The sequence below is a fragment of the Nuphar pumila genome, chromosome 17, assembly GCF_984573655.1.
Source record: "Nuphar pumila chromosome 17, dmNupPumi1.hap1.1, whole genome shotgun sequence".
Taxonomy (NCBI): domain Eukaryota; kingdom Viridiplantae; phylum Streptophyta; class Magnoliopsida; order Nymphaeales; family Nymphaeaceae; genus Nuphar; species Nuphar pumila.
The window spans coordinates 29927013-29943790 of record NC_143265.1 but is presented as its reverse complement, the minus strand read 5'-3'; the positions used below and the strand labels follow the sequence as shown (position 1 = coordinate 29943790).

Here is a 16778-nt window from a genome sequence, read left to right as displayed (position 1 = left end):
AAAGGGAGACCACCGGTGAAAAAATGCAGGGATAGGGTTTTTCGTATCCCTGTACCACCGAAATTCGTCAGTAACTATGGAGTTGTCGACGACTTCCTATAAATGCCATACATAAAAAAAAGAAAAAATAATGAGAGATGGGGACTTACCTGTCGACCGGCGGTTTGCTCCTCCTCTCTTTCTCCTGTTCTCTCTCTTCTCTCCCTCTCTCTGAGTAGTCGAGCGGAAAAGGGAATGAGCCCCCCGTGGCTTTTATAGCCATGGGGAGTCGAGTACTACCCCCATTGTCATCACCAAAAATTTTATCCTTACACTCCCGAGCAAAATAGTAAAGTTGAGAGGAAAAGCAGGCATATCTTGAAAACAAAAAGAGATCTTCTCTTTGATGGAGAAGTACCCAAAGTTCTTTGGGTAGATGCAATTCAGCTTAGCATTTATCAGATAAATCGCATGCCTTCTAGAGTACTTAAAGACATAACTCCCTTTCAGAAACTGTATGAAAAGGTCCCCTCCCCCTTTCCTCTCCCATGATCAAGTTCGTGGGAGAGGAAGGGGCGATAGTTTCCCCTTCTACCGTAACCGCCCCACGATTGGGGACGGTGTTACAGAATGCAAATATGAGTCCTACTTTTGACAAATCAGAATTTTAATTTAGTTGCATTTCGGATCCTTGTTTTATATGATAATAACACATCCAATGAAAAATAGGATTTTACATGCAAATACACAATCAGGTCGAATTTGACTCTTACCAAAACAGCTTAAAATGCTAGTCTGGACTTTTTCCTTTTTTTTTTCGAAAGGCATGCTGGGGTTAGGCGGACCCCTACTAGTTATACAACTATAACATTGGGTTTTGAATCTGCAATACCCCAACACAAGGTGACGTGCACTAGCTGCTCCTACCAGACAAGCGGAGCCCCCCTTGGTCTGGACTCATATTTGTATATGGGTAATGTCTGATAAGTTTGAATCTGATATGATTATACCTTTGGATTCAGAGTAGATAAAAGACTTGTTGCAATCCAATGGAAATCCAGTTGATCGAGAACAACTTGGGCCCCTAGCGATACAATGCAATGAGGCAAGTTGCTCGAATGTGCACTTGGTTCGGTTAAGGTTTTACTTAGGGTCGTATATTTAGTAAACAAACTATCTTCACGCTGTGTAATAAGCTTACTTAAGCTTTCTCGAGCTCATACATGGTTGAGAGCTTGATAAAGCTCACATCTTTTTCTTAATTAGTGGACATGGCAAAAATCCCTTATGCTAGTAGCCGCGACATCTTTTTAAATGTAGATATCCATTAGAGGAAAAATTCAATGATCGGGTATCCAGATTCCTAAATCATCCACATATTTTCAGATATATATAAATATAGAGAGAAAAAAAAACGGATCCGTGCTAAATGAAATATGCTAAATAAAATGTGTTAAATGGGTTTTTCTGCTCTTCTGCTATTTTTTTGCAGTTCTGACCCCATAAATGCATTGGGCATGGTCAATTTACGAGGAATCCAAACCTGGATCATGTGTTTTTGATGAAAAAATGATATTTGGAGCCTAAAAATTTTACAAAGATTTGTACTGGTGATTTTTCAACATTATAAAAACCCACACTTCAAGAGCTGATCCCTATAAAATCAAATACATAGATCACTGTACGGTCAGAATTTAAAAATAAAACGAAAAAACCCTTAAAAACTCATTTAGCATGTTTTATTTAGCATGGACCCATTACTATATATATATATATATAAGAACTAGAAATATGAGAACTAATGTGTGAACCACCATTTTCATGAATTTTTTGTTCTTTTCTCTTGAATCTAGCCATACAGATGCGATATGCATGCTTGGTTTTATAAGAACCCGCTCTTGAATCATCCGATTTTGATGCATAAACAATATTTTTTTAAAGCTTTAAAATCAATGACTCATAATCTTCATAAATATTCAAGCATTCAAAAATCACATTTTTTCATCGAAAATACATGATCCAATGGTTGATTTCTAGCAAATTCACCATGCCAAGCACATCGACATGGCTGGATTTGCAAAAAAGGTGTTGAAAATGCCTATATTTTTAGTTCTCATATTCTAGTGACTATATATATAGAGAGTAGAGCTTAACTGCTTGATGAGTTGGTGCTTGAGCACATAATCAAGTGGACTGCCAATCGCGCGCTTGATGGACGGTCATGTGCAAAAAAAATGTCAAAAACAAGTTATGCGCTTGTTAATATGCCGCTTTCTTCAGAAACCACTTCTTTCTGCGCCATGGCTTTAACATTAGAGCAGTTTTTGTCCTATGCCAGCTATATTTAACAAGACCACTTTCAATTACGTTCCAACCTTCTAAGTGTTGGTTAAAGATATGGTAGCAGTTCCGCACCCCGCCCCCGCACAAAATGGGGAGGTGTCCCTGTGAGATTCGAACCCAAGACCCTTAGTTATGATAGAGCGACCTTACCATTATGGTCTATCTATCACGTCTATTCTCAAAGATAGTGAAACCAATTCTAAAATTAATGTGCCTGTTTGAATCAGATTGATGATAAAACGACATAAAGCACCCTCGATTTTTTGGGGAATCTTCGATTCCATAAATGGGTGGTGCACAATAGTAAACGACCATCCAGCTCCTGTTTCTGAGCTCATCCATGGCAATGAAAATAGCATTTCCATGAAACATGTATGAGAAATATATCATTGAACACAACCTTTCTATAATAAATACCAGGTGCCAAACTAAATTTTTCTGCAATAATGGCATTCCTTTCGTAATGTCTGCTCATAGGCAGTTGCGGGAAGGCATTATCAACCAGATGATATTAAAGATACCAAAACATGTCGAAGAGCCAGCTGCATAACCTAAGAAATAAATTATGGTATTCTTTGAGTAATGAAATCAATTGTTTGAACTATGATGAGCCAGATCCAATATATGGTTTTCGTTAACACTCATCGAGATAACATTGGTAGAGGAAAACCAGTGCCGAAATAAAAAAAAAGGAAAACCAAATGCCAAAATTTAGCTATGTTTCTGCAAGAGACGATCAGACATTCGCCTTAAGTTGTCTTGGAAGTCTGCTTCTGTTTATCTGCCTCGGCAACTTTTTTCTTGTCTTTCCTCTCCCTCTTCTTCAATGCATCCATGTGGGCCTTGAGAACCGTGGAATAAGATGCCTGGAAACGTAGATGATCCTTGGCAGATACCTGTGCAGAATAATTCGGTGTCAAATAACTTGGAAAGTCTAGCTCAAAATCACTATAAGATTGTTAACATATCAAAGCTGTTCATCAGCAATGATTCCATTAAAAAATACACAACAGTACATTTTTGTTCAATAACTTAATCCTCTTATTGAACTACAGACGTTTCCTTTTTTCCTGTAACCGAGAACTGCTCAAGAAGCTAGAGAAGGTTGTGGTGCACTAGTTTAATAGTGTCCACTGATCTAAGAGAATTATAATGTATTCACTTTACAAGCATTGCAAAGAGGATGGGCAGCACTAGTGATGTAATCCAGCATATGCGCACATGCTGAGGACAGCACATCCTCTGCCCGCCTAGGCACCACACGTGCACCAGTTTGCTTGCGCACCACAGCCAGCACGGTCCCAACTGCACGCAAAAGTATGCTGCCAAGAGGACTTGAAGCATTGGCCGCCCAAAGCAAGTTGGCGCACTTTCATGTAAAGCCTATAAATAGGCTGTCTTTGTAATTTTGACATGAAATTGAAGAATTGAATCCATTTTTTTGAGAATTAGTTTCTAAGTAGCTTAGCTTAGTTAGACTTAGTTAGATCCGATCTAGCTCACCTAGCTTAGATCTACTCAAGGAAGACTAGTTTGAGCAGTGTTGATCTTTCGGGATCCGGCTGTAGCATGCGTCTATGATCATCACAAGCCGATCGTGGAGTCCTCTAGCCGTGCGCTACATTTGATGGTCGGATGTGCGGCATTGAGTCGCAAATTTCAGGCGTGCAGCAACAGCTTGCACAACTGCTAAATGAGTTGAAGGTGAAAGGCAAACAGTCGGTTCAGGAGGCTGAACCCGAGCCAGTGCGCAGAGCACCACAACCTCTCACTTACGCCCAGGTCGCGCATGCGCCTGGCACACAAGTGACTGAGCGCAGAGCATTTTCGCATGATGCGCAGGCGCACAACGCCTATGACGCATGCTCGCACATGCGCACTGCGTATGCTCAGGGTCACTTCTAGCAAACTGCATGTCCTCCTCCACGCGCACCAGTACACTCATATGCACAGCAGTATCAGCGCACGAATGTGCCATTTGGTTGGACGCAGGGAGCATATGCACAACATAACTCTGCTCCAAATGTTTACCAGCACAACGAGCACACACACCACGCCGCAGGGTAGGGTGTGCCCGCACCTGCCAAGTCGGTTTATGAAGAGCATGACCAACACTCGATCATGAGGCCAGGGTCCAATCAGTCAGATGATTACGACATTGAGCCCAATGCTCAAACCCTTGATGCTTATGATGATAGAGGTCCAAGTACGGTTCATGGACAAACTCTTTATGGTGTGGACTATCCGTATGTGCCGAATGAAATGTATGATTGCGCACCGACTTTGCCGAGATCAGTTAAGGTCCAATTCCCTATATTTTCAGGTAAGGAACCTTTGGATTGGGTCTACAAGGTTAGACATTATTTTATCAGTCATAATGTGGGCCATGAGAACCAAGTGAGAGATGTGTGGTTATGAACATGGAAGGTGAGGCATTACGATGGTTCCGGTGGTATGACCGAAGGCATGATCAACCTACTTGGGAAGTGCTAGAGCGTGAACTGCTCAAGCGCTTTCGACCTATACCCTACACAAATCATGGAGTGGAAATGAAGCAATTACGCCAAACGGGGTCGGTCTAAGACTACCAAGCACAATTTGAGGATCTTTGTTTCTTGTGCGAAGCTTAGAATGATGCGCTTTTGAGTGCATTTCTTGGGGGCCTAAGAGATGACATTCACAATGAGTTGCTAGCTCAAAACCCTCACTCGCTTAAGGAATGCTACATGCAAGTGAGGGTTATTGAGGAAAAGCTAAAGAGAATAGGAAGAGTTCGCAAGAATTTTTCAATTCGCAATTTTGGGGTCAAGCAACATGCAAAGCCAATGCCTAACAAAGGGGTGAAGTTTCGGGACAGTCCAAATACAAGAACCGAACGACTCTCTCAAGCTCAAATCGAAGAACTAAAGAGCAAGGGACTTTGCTTTGTTTGCAAAGAAGAGTGGAGAGTAGGACATAAGTGCAAGATGAAGGCACTTAAATGTCTCATTATCGTAGAGGACGAATTGGGTGAAGATTCGGGTGAAGAGGAAGAGCTTGACTTAGAGGAATCCAAATTCATCCAAGAAATGAGTGGACAGTGTTATGCATTGGGATGTAAAGCCGTGTCTAATTCTATGAGGGTGTCCGGCACAATCTCGGGAAAGAGAGTAGAGGTCCTAATTGATACGAGATCTACTCACAACTTTGGGCGAGAAGATCTAGTGCCAAGACTCAAGTACAACCCACATTCGCATCCACAATTCGATGTTATGGTAGGAGAAGTCATCTCAAGTGTGGCCAGTTTTGCAGGGATGTAGAGCTAAGTTTACAAGGGTCACAATTCACTCTCGATTTATTTGTTCTTCCGATGCATGGGACAAACAGTGTTGGGAATGTGTTGGTTGAGGTCTTTAGGGAGTGTGACTTGGGATTTCTTTAAGTTGAAAATGTCTTTCACCAAAGACGAGAAATCCATGGTTCTAAAAGTCAACAATACGCCAAGTGGAGAAGTAGTAGATGGGGAAGAAGCTCTCAAAATATTTAGAACTACTCACGTGGCCATGATATGTGTGGCACATGAGGTGACTCCAAGTGAGGAACCTAATCCCTTGAGTGAACCACCTCCGGATATGGGCTCTTTACTAGACACACGTGAAGATGTTTTCAAGGAACCAAAGGGGTTACCTCCAACACGAACTCAAGATCACCACATTCCACTATTGCCAAGACAAGGGCCGGTTAGTGTAAGACCATACCGGTATGCTTTTACACAAAAAGCTGAAATTAAAAAACTTGTGCAAGAGATGCTTGAGAGTGGCATCATCCTACCGAGTTCAAGTGCCTATTCTTCGTCGGTTCTTATGTACAAGAAAGATAATACATGCGGTTTTACATTGATTATAGGGCACTAAATGAAGTGACTCTCAAAGACAAACATCAAATACTGATGATAGATAAGTTATTGAATGAATTATTCGAGGCAAGATACTTTTCTAAGCTTCATCTAAGGGTGATCTACCATCAAATCAGAATGGCCAAGGATGATATAGCCAAGACAGCCTTTCCCACTCATGATGGCCACTATGAGTTTCTAGTGATGTCATTCAGGTTAACAAAAGCTTCATCCACCTTCCAACGCACCATGAATGACATTTTTAGACCGATGTTGAGGAAGTTTGTTCTTGTATTTTTCGATGACATCTTGGTCTATAGCCCTACATGGAAGGAACACCTAGAGCACTTGCAACAAGTCTTGAAGTTCTAAGGGATCACACTTTGTTTGCCAAGCAAAGCAAATATAGTTTTAGGCAAGAGAGTGTATCATACCTTGGACACATCGTGAGCAATCAAAGGGTTAGTGCCGACCTAGAAAAAATTGAGGCCATGACAATTTGGCCAACACCACGTTCCATAAAGATTTTGAGAGACTTCTTGGGTCTCATGGGTTACTATAGAAGATTCACACTCACTCTATTGTTGAAAAAGAATGCATGAGGGTGGAATGAGAGTGCCGAACACGCCTTTCAAAAACTTAAGAGAGCTATGGTAGAAGCCCGCGTCCTCAGTCTTCCTTATTTCAATAAGGAATTCGTACTTGAGACAGATGCAAGTGACATTAGAATTGGGGCAATTTTACTGCAAGAAAGGCATCTCTTAGCCTATCTTAGGAAGGCTCTTTCGAGGAAGAGTAGAGCTTTCTCTACTTATGAGAAAGAACTACTAGCCATAATCCTAGCTCTTGAGAAGTGGAGACCCTATTTGCTTGGGTGACATTTCATTATTCAAACAGACCACCAAAGTTTAAAATACATTCTTCAACAAAGGATATCAACACCACTTCAACAAAAATGGGTGACCAAGCTACTGGGATATGATTTTGAAATTAGATACAAGAGGGGAATGGATAACAAAGTGGATGATGCATTGTCTAGAAGGTTAGAGGAAGATACACTTATGGTCATTGCAAGGGTTACATGTCAATCAGGGGAACAAACAAATCAAGCTCAATATGAGAACTCACCCATACTCTAGGAGATCATAGAGCACCTCTAAAATACAAAGGAAAGAGGTCACAAAGAGGTTTGCACGAAGTTGCAAGGCTACCTTCCTAGAGGAGTATGAAGTTTTCAAGAGGTAGGGAATGATGCGATCCAGCCTACTACGCGCACCCAACCGGCAAGGAGCACACGCGCACAACCAGCCGCACGTTGAGGACCACACACCCGCCACTCGCCTAGGCACCACACGCACACCAGTTTGCTTGTGCACCATAGCCAACACGGTTCCAACTGCGCGCAAAAGTGTGTTGCCAAGGGGACTTGAAGCATGGGTTGCCCAAAGCAAGTTGGCACACTTTCATGTAAAGCATATAAATAGGTTGAGTCTTTATAATTTTGATATATATGAAATTGAAGAATTGAATCCATTTTTTGAGAATTAGTTTCTAAGTAGATTAGCCCAGTTAGACTTAGTTAGATCCGATCTAGCTCACCGAGCTTAGATCTACTCAAGGAATACTAGTTTGAGCCTGAGATATGGCTGTAGCGTGCGTCTACGATCATCGCAAGCCGATCGTGGAGTCCTCTGGCTGTGCACTCCATTTGATCCCAAGCTCTGGTGGTCTTTAGAGCGAATTGCTCTAGATCATCTCATTTACGGTTCAGATGAGTGCAATCACACACTCTTACCTCTGGTTTTCCTAAGCACATATCATTTGTGCATTTGTCTTGCATTTCTATGCAGATTGGACGTGTTTTGCATCCACCGACGTCTTGTTGAACCTGTGTGCCTGTTAGCACTCCTGTGCAGCACCGCACCGCGTGCGCTTTGTTGTGATCATGCTGGAGTGAAGCCCGCAGCTCAGATCTGGTGTGCCTGTGTGTACAACAATGCGTTTGCATGTACTAATTCATCTCATTGCTCCTACGTGTGTGATTTTCACCTGGTGTGCCTGTGTGCGCTACATCAGGGACTTGTGCCTGTTAAAATGTATCTCCCAAAATCGTTGATGTAAATATAAATATATATACTTATATACATAGAGATACATATACATATAATATATATATATGTATATGTATCTCTATATATATAAATATATATATTTATATATATTTTTTATTTTATTTTTATGTTTACCCAATAAGGGTATAATTGTAATTTCCCTTCTTGCGCATATTCCATTTGGAATATGTTGTACTTTTCTTTCTTTTTATTTTTTGTATTTTTATTCTTTTTATTTTTTCATTTTCATAAAAGGTGCATTGGGGGTCCCCCAATAGAGTCGTTGGGGGCTCCCCAACGACTCCTTTGGGAGCCCCCTTGCACCTCCTCTTTCTTGTATAAATAGGGGTGTTCCCCCCTTGTTTTCCCTAAGCTTGAGAGTTTCGAGCATTTGGTTCTTTCTATAAAATACATGCCATTGTGCATGTTTATTATTTTTACGCTTTTGCGTACTTTGTTCAAGTGTTGTGAGAGTGCCTTCGTGCACATCTTTTCTATATTATTTGTGCTTGTATGCGTATTGTCTTTTCATAGACAATTTTACAGTGCCTACGTGCGCTAAGGCAGATTTGTGCTTGCGTGCGCTAAGGCAGATTTGCGCCTGTGTGCGTTGAGGCATACCTGCGCCTGCATGTGCTAAAGCATACCTTCACCTGCGTGCGTTGAGGCATACCTGTGCTTACGTGCGTTGAAGCCAACTAGTGCCTGCGTGTGCAACACCTTGCAGAGGTGTTGCGTGCGCTACAGTCACCTGCACACCGCGTGTGCGCCTGTATCCCCCTACTGTTACACTGCACAACAGTGTTATTAAAAACGCGCCTTGAAGCGCAAAAGGCACGCCTCACCTTGAGGCGAGGCCTCAATGCGCCAACTTGAGGCGTGAAAAGAAGAAGAAGAAGTTTTTAATTAGTTTCTTTACTTTTTATATGTTAATCTCATATGTTTTAACTTTTATAGGTTAATCTCATATTTTTTTAGTACTTATTTGAGATTTTCTATTGCTTAATGGTTGTTGCTTTATAGGACATTATATTTTTCAATTATATAATTAGTTTTCTAGTTATGTAATCAGTTTCTTAGTTACTTTTATATGTTACTCAAGAGTTGTCAGTCAAGGAAGCGGGAGCGGGAAGCGATACAGGAAGCAAAAGCAGAAAGCGAGGCACTTTCAAAATTTTAGGAAGTGGGAAGCATGGGACAACTTAGAAGTGAACCACAAGTTGTCTCGGAACCAACCTAGGAAGCGAACCGGAAGTGAGGGGGAAGCAAAAAAAGAAAAAAAATAAAAAATAAAAATACAAAAAAAGGGAGAAGCGAGCTTCCCATTTAGGGGAAGTGCGCTTCCCATTTTTTGGGTGCGCTTCCCAGCACATTTCGGAAGTGCGACATTTCGCGGTTCCGAAACGCATTTTGGGGAAGCATGCTTCCCCACTACTAAGGGCGCTTCCGGTAACCTTGTCTTAATCTTATATTTTTTAGTACTTATTTAAGATTTTCTATTTCTTATTGATTGTTACTTCAGCAATACAGCATTTCTTTATTTATTTGTATTTTTAGATTTTTTTTTATAATTTTTTAAAAGTTTTCGAAAAAAAATTGAGGCTTACGCTTTACACCTCGCCTCAGTTTTTGGTGGAGCGCCTCGCTATGCCTCAACGCTTTTCACAACACTGCTGCACAGCAATCGCACATGCGTGCACCAGTCTGCTGTGTGATGAGTAGAGTCGTGAGCTTATCAAAGTCCTAGCGCAGCGTGTGAATCTGGGAGGCGCGAGTCTAGGAGCACAACACTAGTGTTGCGAGCTAGCTAGGTCCAAAGCTGCACCTACACGCACAGCCACAACTGACTGCACACCACAGTCGCATGACACACAGGCCAGCGCGTGTCGTGTGTGCTCAGGAGGATCAGAGGCACTCACTGTCGTCCAGCACAACAGCAGCTGAGGGAGCTACGTCTAGCGTGGCAAGTGACTCAGCACCTATCACGTCACAGGTGCCAGTAGGGGCACACCGATTGGGCGCTACTTGGGATGCCAAAGTTGACTGACCACAGCAGCGCCAGCTCAGCCAGGTTGACTTTGAGAAGTCGACTCCTCTTGTAGAGGGCTAATGCCTATAAATAGGACCTCAAGCTCCATTTCTTGTATCTTTGGTAATCTTTGAGAACTTCTCAATAACATTGTCTCTCCGTTTGAGAGATTGATCTCCTAGTGAGGATTTGGCTCTAGGATTAGCCTAGGTTGATCTTAGAGATCCCTTCCACCTTTCTCAACCTTTCATCTCCCTTATCCTCTCGATGTAAACCATTCGTTTAGGTCCTAATGGCTAGATCTAACGATTGAGAGTGAGGATCGTTCAACTGATTAAAGATCCACCGTTCGGTTGTCATCCAACCCTTCCAAGCCGTCCGATCATAGTACCAAGTGGAGGAGCAGTTGTGCATGGTCCAGATCTGTTGTATCTGCAGCTGAGCATCATCCTACATCGTTGATCGTGATCTGCAACCTTTGGAGATCCACTTCATCGGTGAATTTGGCAGATCTGACCGCCGGATTGCCTAATCAAGCTCTAGCATGTGCTAGAGCTCCTCTAGAGCTCTCATTCATCATTAATCTCCTGTTCAGATAGGTGCATTACCTTTCCACGGTGTGCAAGGTTGTGCGCATCGTGTGGAGTGACTGGCATTGTGATCCTGGGAGTGTTATGTGCATTGTAAAAGTGCCGCAACAATGGTGGTATCAAAGCCATCAATGCCGCCCAAATCAGTTCAGCTGGAGGTTATGTACATGACCGGTTTCATGTATTCAAATCAACTATGCAGATATTTTACTTTTGTTGGTCTGATTAACAAGCCACAGTTGGGGCTGATCCATGTACATGATCAAAATTATGTACATGGATCGACTAAGCTGAAAAATACATATTTTCAGCATGCTGGATGATCAATGTACATGATCATAATCATGTACATGGGTCGGCCAGACTACAATCAAACATGTACCAGCCGATTGGTTGATCCATGTACATGTTCACAAACATGTACATGAGTCGGCCAGACTACAATAAAACGTGTACCAACCCCTGCTGGCTGATCCGTGTATGCATAGAAAAGAAAATATATATAGTTCATGATGTTTGTGTGCACAACAATCAATTCCAATATAACATGTGTATTTACTTAACACACTCAGAGGTACTTCAAGTATATATGTACAACTTGCACAACCAGGTATGCCTAATGTTTGTGCTCGGCATGCATATTCGTATGTGCAAAGCATGCCTACTCAAGTATGCCCCTTGCACTACTCAAGTATGCCCTGTGCCAGTGCACAACATACTTGTTAACATGTGCCAGCAAACCTGTACATGTGTGCCTGTGCGTGTGCACAGCAGACCTGTTCAGGTTTACAAACATTTATGCATAGCAGACCTGTATAGGAATGCCTGTGCGTGTGCACAACAGACCTGTACAGTCTGATCTGTGTATATGTGCAACAAGTAATCCAGCAGACTTAATTTTTATGAAAGCAGTATTTCAGGCACATGAAACTCAGCAGATCTGAACCCAACAATATGAACAGGTACTCGGCAGATTTGAACCAAGCCAATATGAGCATGTGCTCGGCAGATCCGGTCCAAGACAAAACGAGCATGTACTTGGCAGATCTGAACCAGATCTGCATGAGCATATACTCGGCAGATCTGAATCAAATAAAATACATTCAAATGCATGTATACCAGACTCGATACGCATATTTTCCGATACATGGTTATGTCACACGGTAAATCGAAATCGACAAAATATGTTTAGATGCATGAATAATAGACAGATCTGAAACAAATATGTATATTTAGATGCAGGAACAGGAAAATAAACAGATCTGAAAATATTTATATGAATAGACAATCTGATTACATAATCATTAATCACGAAGCCCGACAACCTGATATATATATATATATATATATATATATATATATATATATATATATATATATATATATATTGGGACTTGTGTGAGCATGTAAACTCAACAAAATCGGTCTGTATATATATACATATATATTCATTATGCAAAAACAAAGAAAAATCGGCAAACTGAATATATATATATATATATATAGTATGCATAAACAGGGAAATTTGTTAGCCTGTATTACATGCATATTCAGTTTTAAATCAAGAAATTGACATATATGAAATCAAAATCATGCATATTTTCAGAATTTGATACACAAGGGAAATCGACAATCCAATATATATATATTTGAGATCAGATTTCCCTTTTCTCCTCAACCTATGCCCAAATCGATTTATATGTATTCCTTCCCGTGAGAAATTAGAGAGAAACCCGTACCTTGATTCATAGCGTGAAAAACTCGAAAAAATCGATCGATGTATGAAAAAAAATATTTTTTTTCTTCTTCTTTTCCTTCTTTTTTTTTCTTTTTTCTTCTCTAACCCTCACACGAGTTTTCTTGTTTTCTCACTTTTTTTCTCTCACACTATACAATTTTTTTTCTATTTCACTCTCTCTCTCTAGAATACGAATTCTAGAGAGCAGGAAATCCTAGTCCCTTTTTACATTTTATGTTTTAGGCTAGAAGGGGGTGACGTCCCCTCCAGATCTATCACTAAGTGGGTAGAGTTCTACTTGAAAAAGTGTGTGTTTTGGGTCTGGATCTTATACCAGACCCGAGTCCATTTATGTATAGTTTTGTATACTTCTTTTTCATTCCGGATCTGGATATTATACCAGACTCGAACCCACAATGTACACTCAAACATATTAATACAATCTTTAGGTCACGATTTCATTATTGAAATCGTGACAGCCGCAGCCCATTCTTCTTCTATTCCTTTGTCTTTTCTCAACACAGGCTCAAAAGGAGATTCTAACATGGTATCAGAGCAAAGATCCACTTAGGGCTTGAAGGGGGCTTCCAAAAGGTGCGACCAAGGTTTGAGATCTCTCCATTTCTCTTGTTTTCTTCACTTTCGATCTTCCTCATCTCTCTTTATCTCTCTTTTCGTTTCTTTCCTGAAGGATTCACATCTCACGTGAATCCCTAACGTGAATCTCTAAGTCATCACGTGAATCGTGAATCTCAAAAAAAAAACTCGTCTCACGAGAATCTATTGTTTCGCGTGAATACTTGAATCGTGAATCTCAAAAAAAAAATCTCGTCTCACGTGAATCTATTGTTTCGCGTGAAACCCTAAAGTCAACCCATTTTCTTATTCGTCTAGCATATTCAGATCTGATTGCTTTTGCACCAGATCTGGAGCATTTCTCCCTGCGCATCCTTCTGCCACCTGGACTGGAATCAAACTTTTGTTGTTCAGATCTGATATTTGACAGCAGATTTTTTTTTTTTTAATTTGCTTTCATTTCTACCAAGTGTCTCCTCTCAACCTATTTTCTTCTCGCTGTCACAACTGGTACTCAATTAACAGTTTCCTGTCAATGTTATCTTCATCTGTTTTTGTCCAGACCTGAAAACACAATTAGTTTCAACTTTTGTTCAACGTGTGAGAATTTCCTATTGCGTCAATCTCAATTTTATAAAAAAAGAGAAGGAAAAATTCAGATCTGATCTCCTTTTGAATCTAAAAATCTCTAATCGCTAGTTTCTCGAAGGTTGCTCAGCTCAAAAAAAAAAAAAAAAGAGGTGCGACGAGCTAACCTTTTTTACAGTAGACTGGGCACTCCGTGAACACCCGAATATCTTTGATATATCCTTGTTCAATTCCTTTTTCTCCATGGATTCTCATTCTTCTCAATCGAGTCTTTCTTCAAGTTTCCTCAATCAACTTGTTTCTGAAAAGTTAACCACCTCAAACTTCTTGATTTGGAAGAGACAAATCATACCTTTTATAAGAAGCCAAGGTCTCTTAGGTCACCTGAATGGAACCACGGGCGAGTTCAATTGTGTATGTCAAAAATGCAGAATATCTCAACTGGGAAAGGAAAAATCAAACAGTAGTTGCATACATCACTTCTACCTTGAGGTTCTTGTTGCAATCCCCGACAATTGTACAACCCTGCAACTTTGGGAGAGGATGGTTCAGACGTATTCACAAGTTTCACAGGCGAGGATGGTTTTTCTCAAGAGGGAATTTCAGCAGTTGAAAAAAGATTTCATGACCATCATGGAATATCTCAACAAGATGAAGACTATCATAGACCAACTTGCAGTTATAGGATGTGTCGTGAGTGACAATGATATGGTGCAACAAACTTTCAGTGGATTGGGACCCGACTATAATATGATCGTCACTTCACTATTGTGTCTGCCTACTCTTCCTACTTTTGATGAGTTGCGAGCTAAATTGATTCAGTATGAAATGACTTTGAAGGGATTTTCTGAAGAAACACATGCTCATGCAAATTCCTAAGAAGTTTTTGCCACAGGAGTGACTTATGGTCGAAGACGAGGGCGAGGGGGACAAGGGCGAAATGGACACGGAGGACGTGAATTGCTTATCACTCCAAATATCTTGACTCACACTCAGGGACAAAGGTCAATCCCCACTTGCTTCCTTTGCAACAAAAGGGGGCATATCAAGGTGAATTGTTGGCACAACCCTGAAAATAAAGGAAAGACTCTACAGACAGAACAAAAAAGAAAGCCCACTAATATCAGAGACAATGAAGAGATTAGAGATCTGTTAATATTTGCCCTGTCAGAATTGAAATTAAAGCAGAATGATCAAGGCACATGGTTCGTTGATTCAAGGGTCGCAACTCACGTGACTAGTGATGCAGATAAACTTTCTAAACCTATCCCTTATTTTGGCAAAAGTAAAATTATCACTGGAGATGGATCCTATCATCCTGTTTCTCATGTTGGAAAATCTGTTATTCCCATGTCACATTCTACTCTTGAACTTATTGATGTCCTTCATGCTCCAAATATCAAGAAAAATATTGTCTCTGTTTCTAAGCTTGTTGATGATAATCATGCTTCAGTCGAATTCACTCCCTTCTCTGTGCAGGTCAAGGACCTTCGCACGAGGAAAACATTCGTTGAAGGAAAGAGACGAGGCAATATGTATGTCTTTGAAGAAGCTCCATGTCATCCCATCAGCCCTATTCATCTGGATTCGAAGCCTTCATTAGAATCATGTTTCTTCTCTTCAGCAAATGTTTTTAGTATTTCTGAATGTAATAAGCCTTCCTTATGGCATAGTCGATTAGGACATTGTGGGAGTCATTTTATTGAAAAACTTGTTTTTAATAATCTCATTCCAAAAGAAAGTCTCAATGTGGATGAGAAAAGTCAGAAGTGTTTCAGTTGTCTTTTATGCAAAAGTCATGTATTGCCTTTCCATTCTATTAATAAGAGAACTTCAAAGCCTTTTGAGGTAATATGTTCTGATGTATGGGGACCTGCCCCAGCTGCCTCTGGATCTAGGAGCAGATACTACCTACTAATCTTTATTGATAGCTAGTCTCGATACACCTGAATATATTGCATAAAAAATAAGTCGGAAGTTTTCCTTTTGTTCCAAAACTTTCTTTCCTTAGTAAAAAATCAATTCTCTGAGTCCATCCAATTCTTCCAATATGATGGAGATGGGGAGTTCTCGTCTAGTGACTTTATTTCTTTTCTTCAAAATAATGGGATAGGAAGAAGGGTGTCATGCCCACACACCCCTCAACAAAATGGAATTGTTGAGCGAAAACACAGGCATATCGTTGAAAGTGCCATGAGTATGCTCCATGATAATAATTTTTCCATTAATCTGTGGACATAAGCTTTTCATTCCGCCGTACATGTGATAAATAGACTGCCTATGGTTGTTCTAGAAAATAAGTCTCCCTATTACTGCCTTTTTGGAGCTCATCCTAGTTATCATGATTTGCGTGCTTTCGGATGTGTTTGTTATGTGCATATTGATCGGTCACTAAGAAACAAGTTTCAGGATAAGGCTCAAAAGTGTAGATTTGTGGGATATACCGAAGACTACAAAGGATATAGGTGTTACGATCCCGTCAACAGACGTATCAGAATCTCAAGAAACGTCATCTTTAATGAACACAATTTTGATCACAAAGCTGGCACAATGGATATGCCCTCTACCACCACCGAAGTTTATCATCCTTGGCTGAATTCAGAACTTTTTGCTAGTTCCAATGAAGTTTGTTCTCCAGATTGTGGGCAGCAGGAAGAAGAAATGTCTGAGACTATTGGCATATCGGGATTACAGAACGGGAAAGAAATACCATCAGTACCAGGCAGATACAAGAGCATTTGCTATACTAGACAGAGAACGATAGCGCCAAATCTTTCAAATCACATCTCAGCAGCTGCACCTACTTCCTCTCATACTCTTGAGGTCAGAAGATTCAATCGCATGTGACATCCTATTGATAGGTGAGTCAGTTATAACAATTTCTCCTTAGACTTTCAACTCTTCTTAACTGCTCTGAATAAGGAGGATGAACCTATCATGTACTATCAGG

General features: G+C 40.7%; 1 protein-coding gene across 1 annotated transcript in view; it reads right to left on the bottom strand.

The window, feature by feature from the left end:
* Positions 1–2869: 2869 nt before the first annotated feature.
* The window catches only part of LOC149811850 (Signal recognition particle, SRP9/SRP14 subunit), a 33494-nt gene continuing 19585 nt past the window's right edge, over positions 2870–16778 (bottom strand). Inside the window, exon 4 of the mRNA XM_089992780.1 lies at positions 2870–3218. Coding sequence (XP_089848906.1) covers positions 3072–3218 — 147 coding nt within the window. The 3' untranslated portion in view covers positions 2870–3071. The remainder of the gene's footprint in view (positions 3219–16778) is intronic.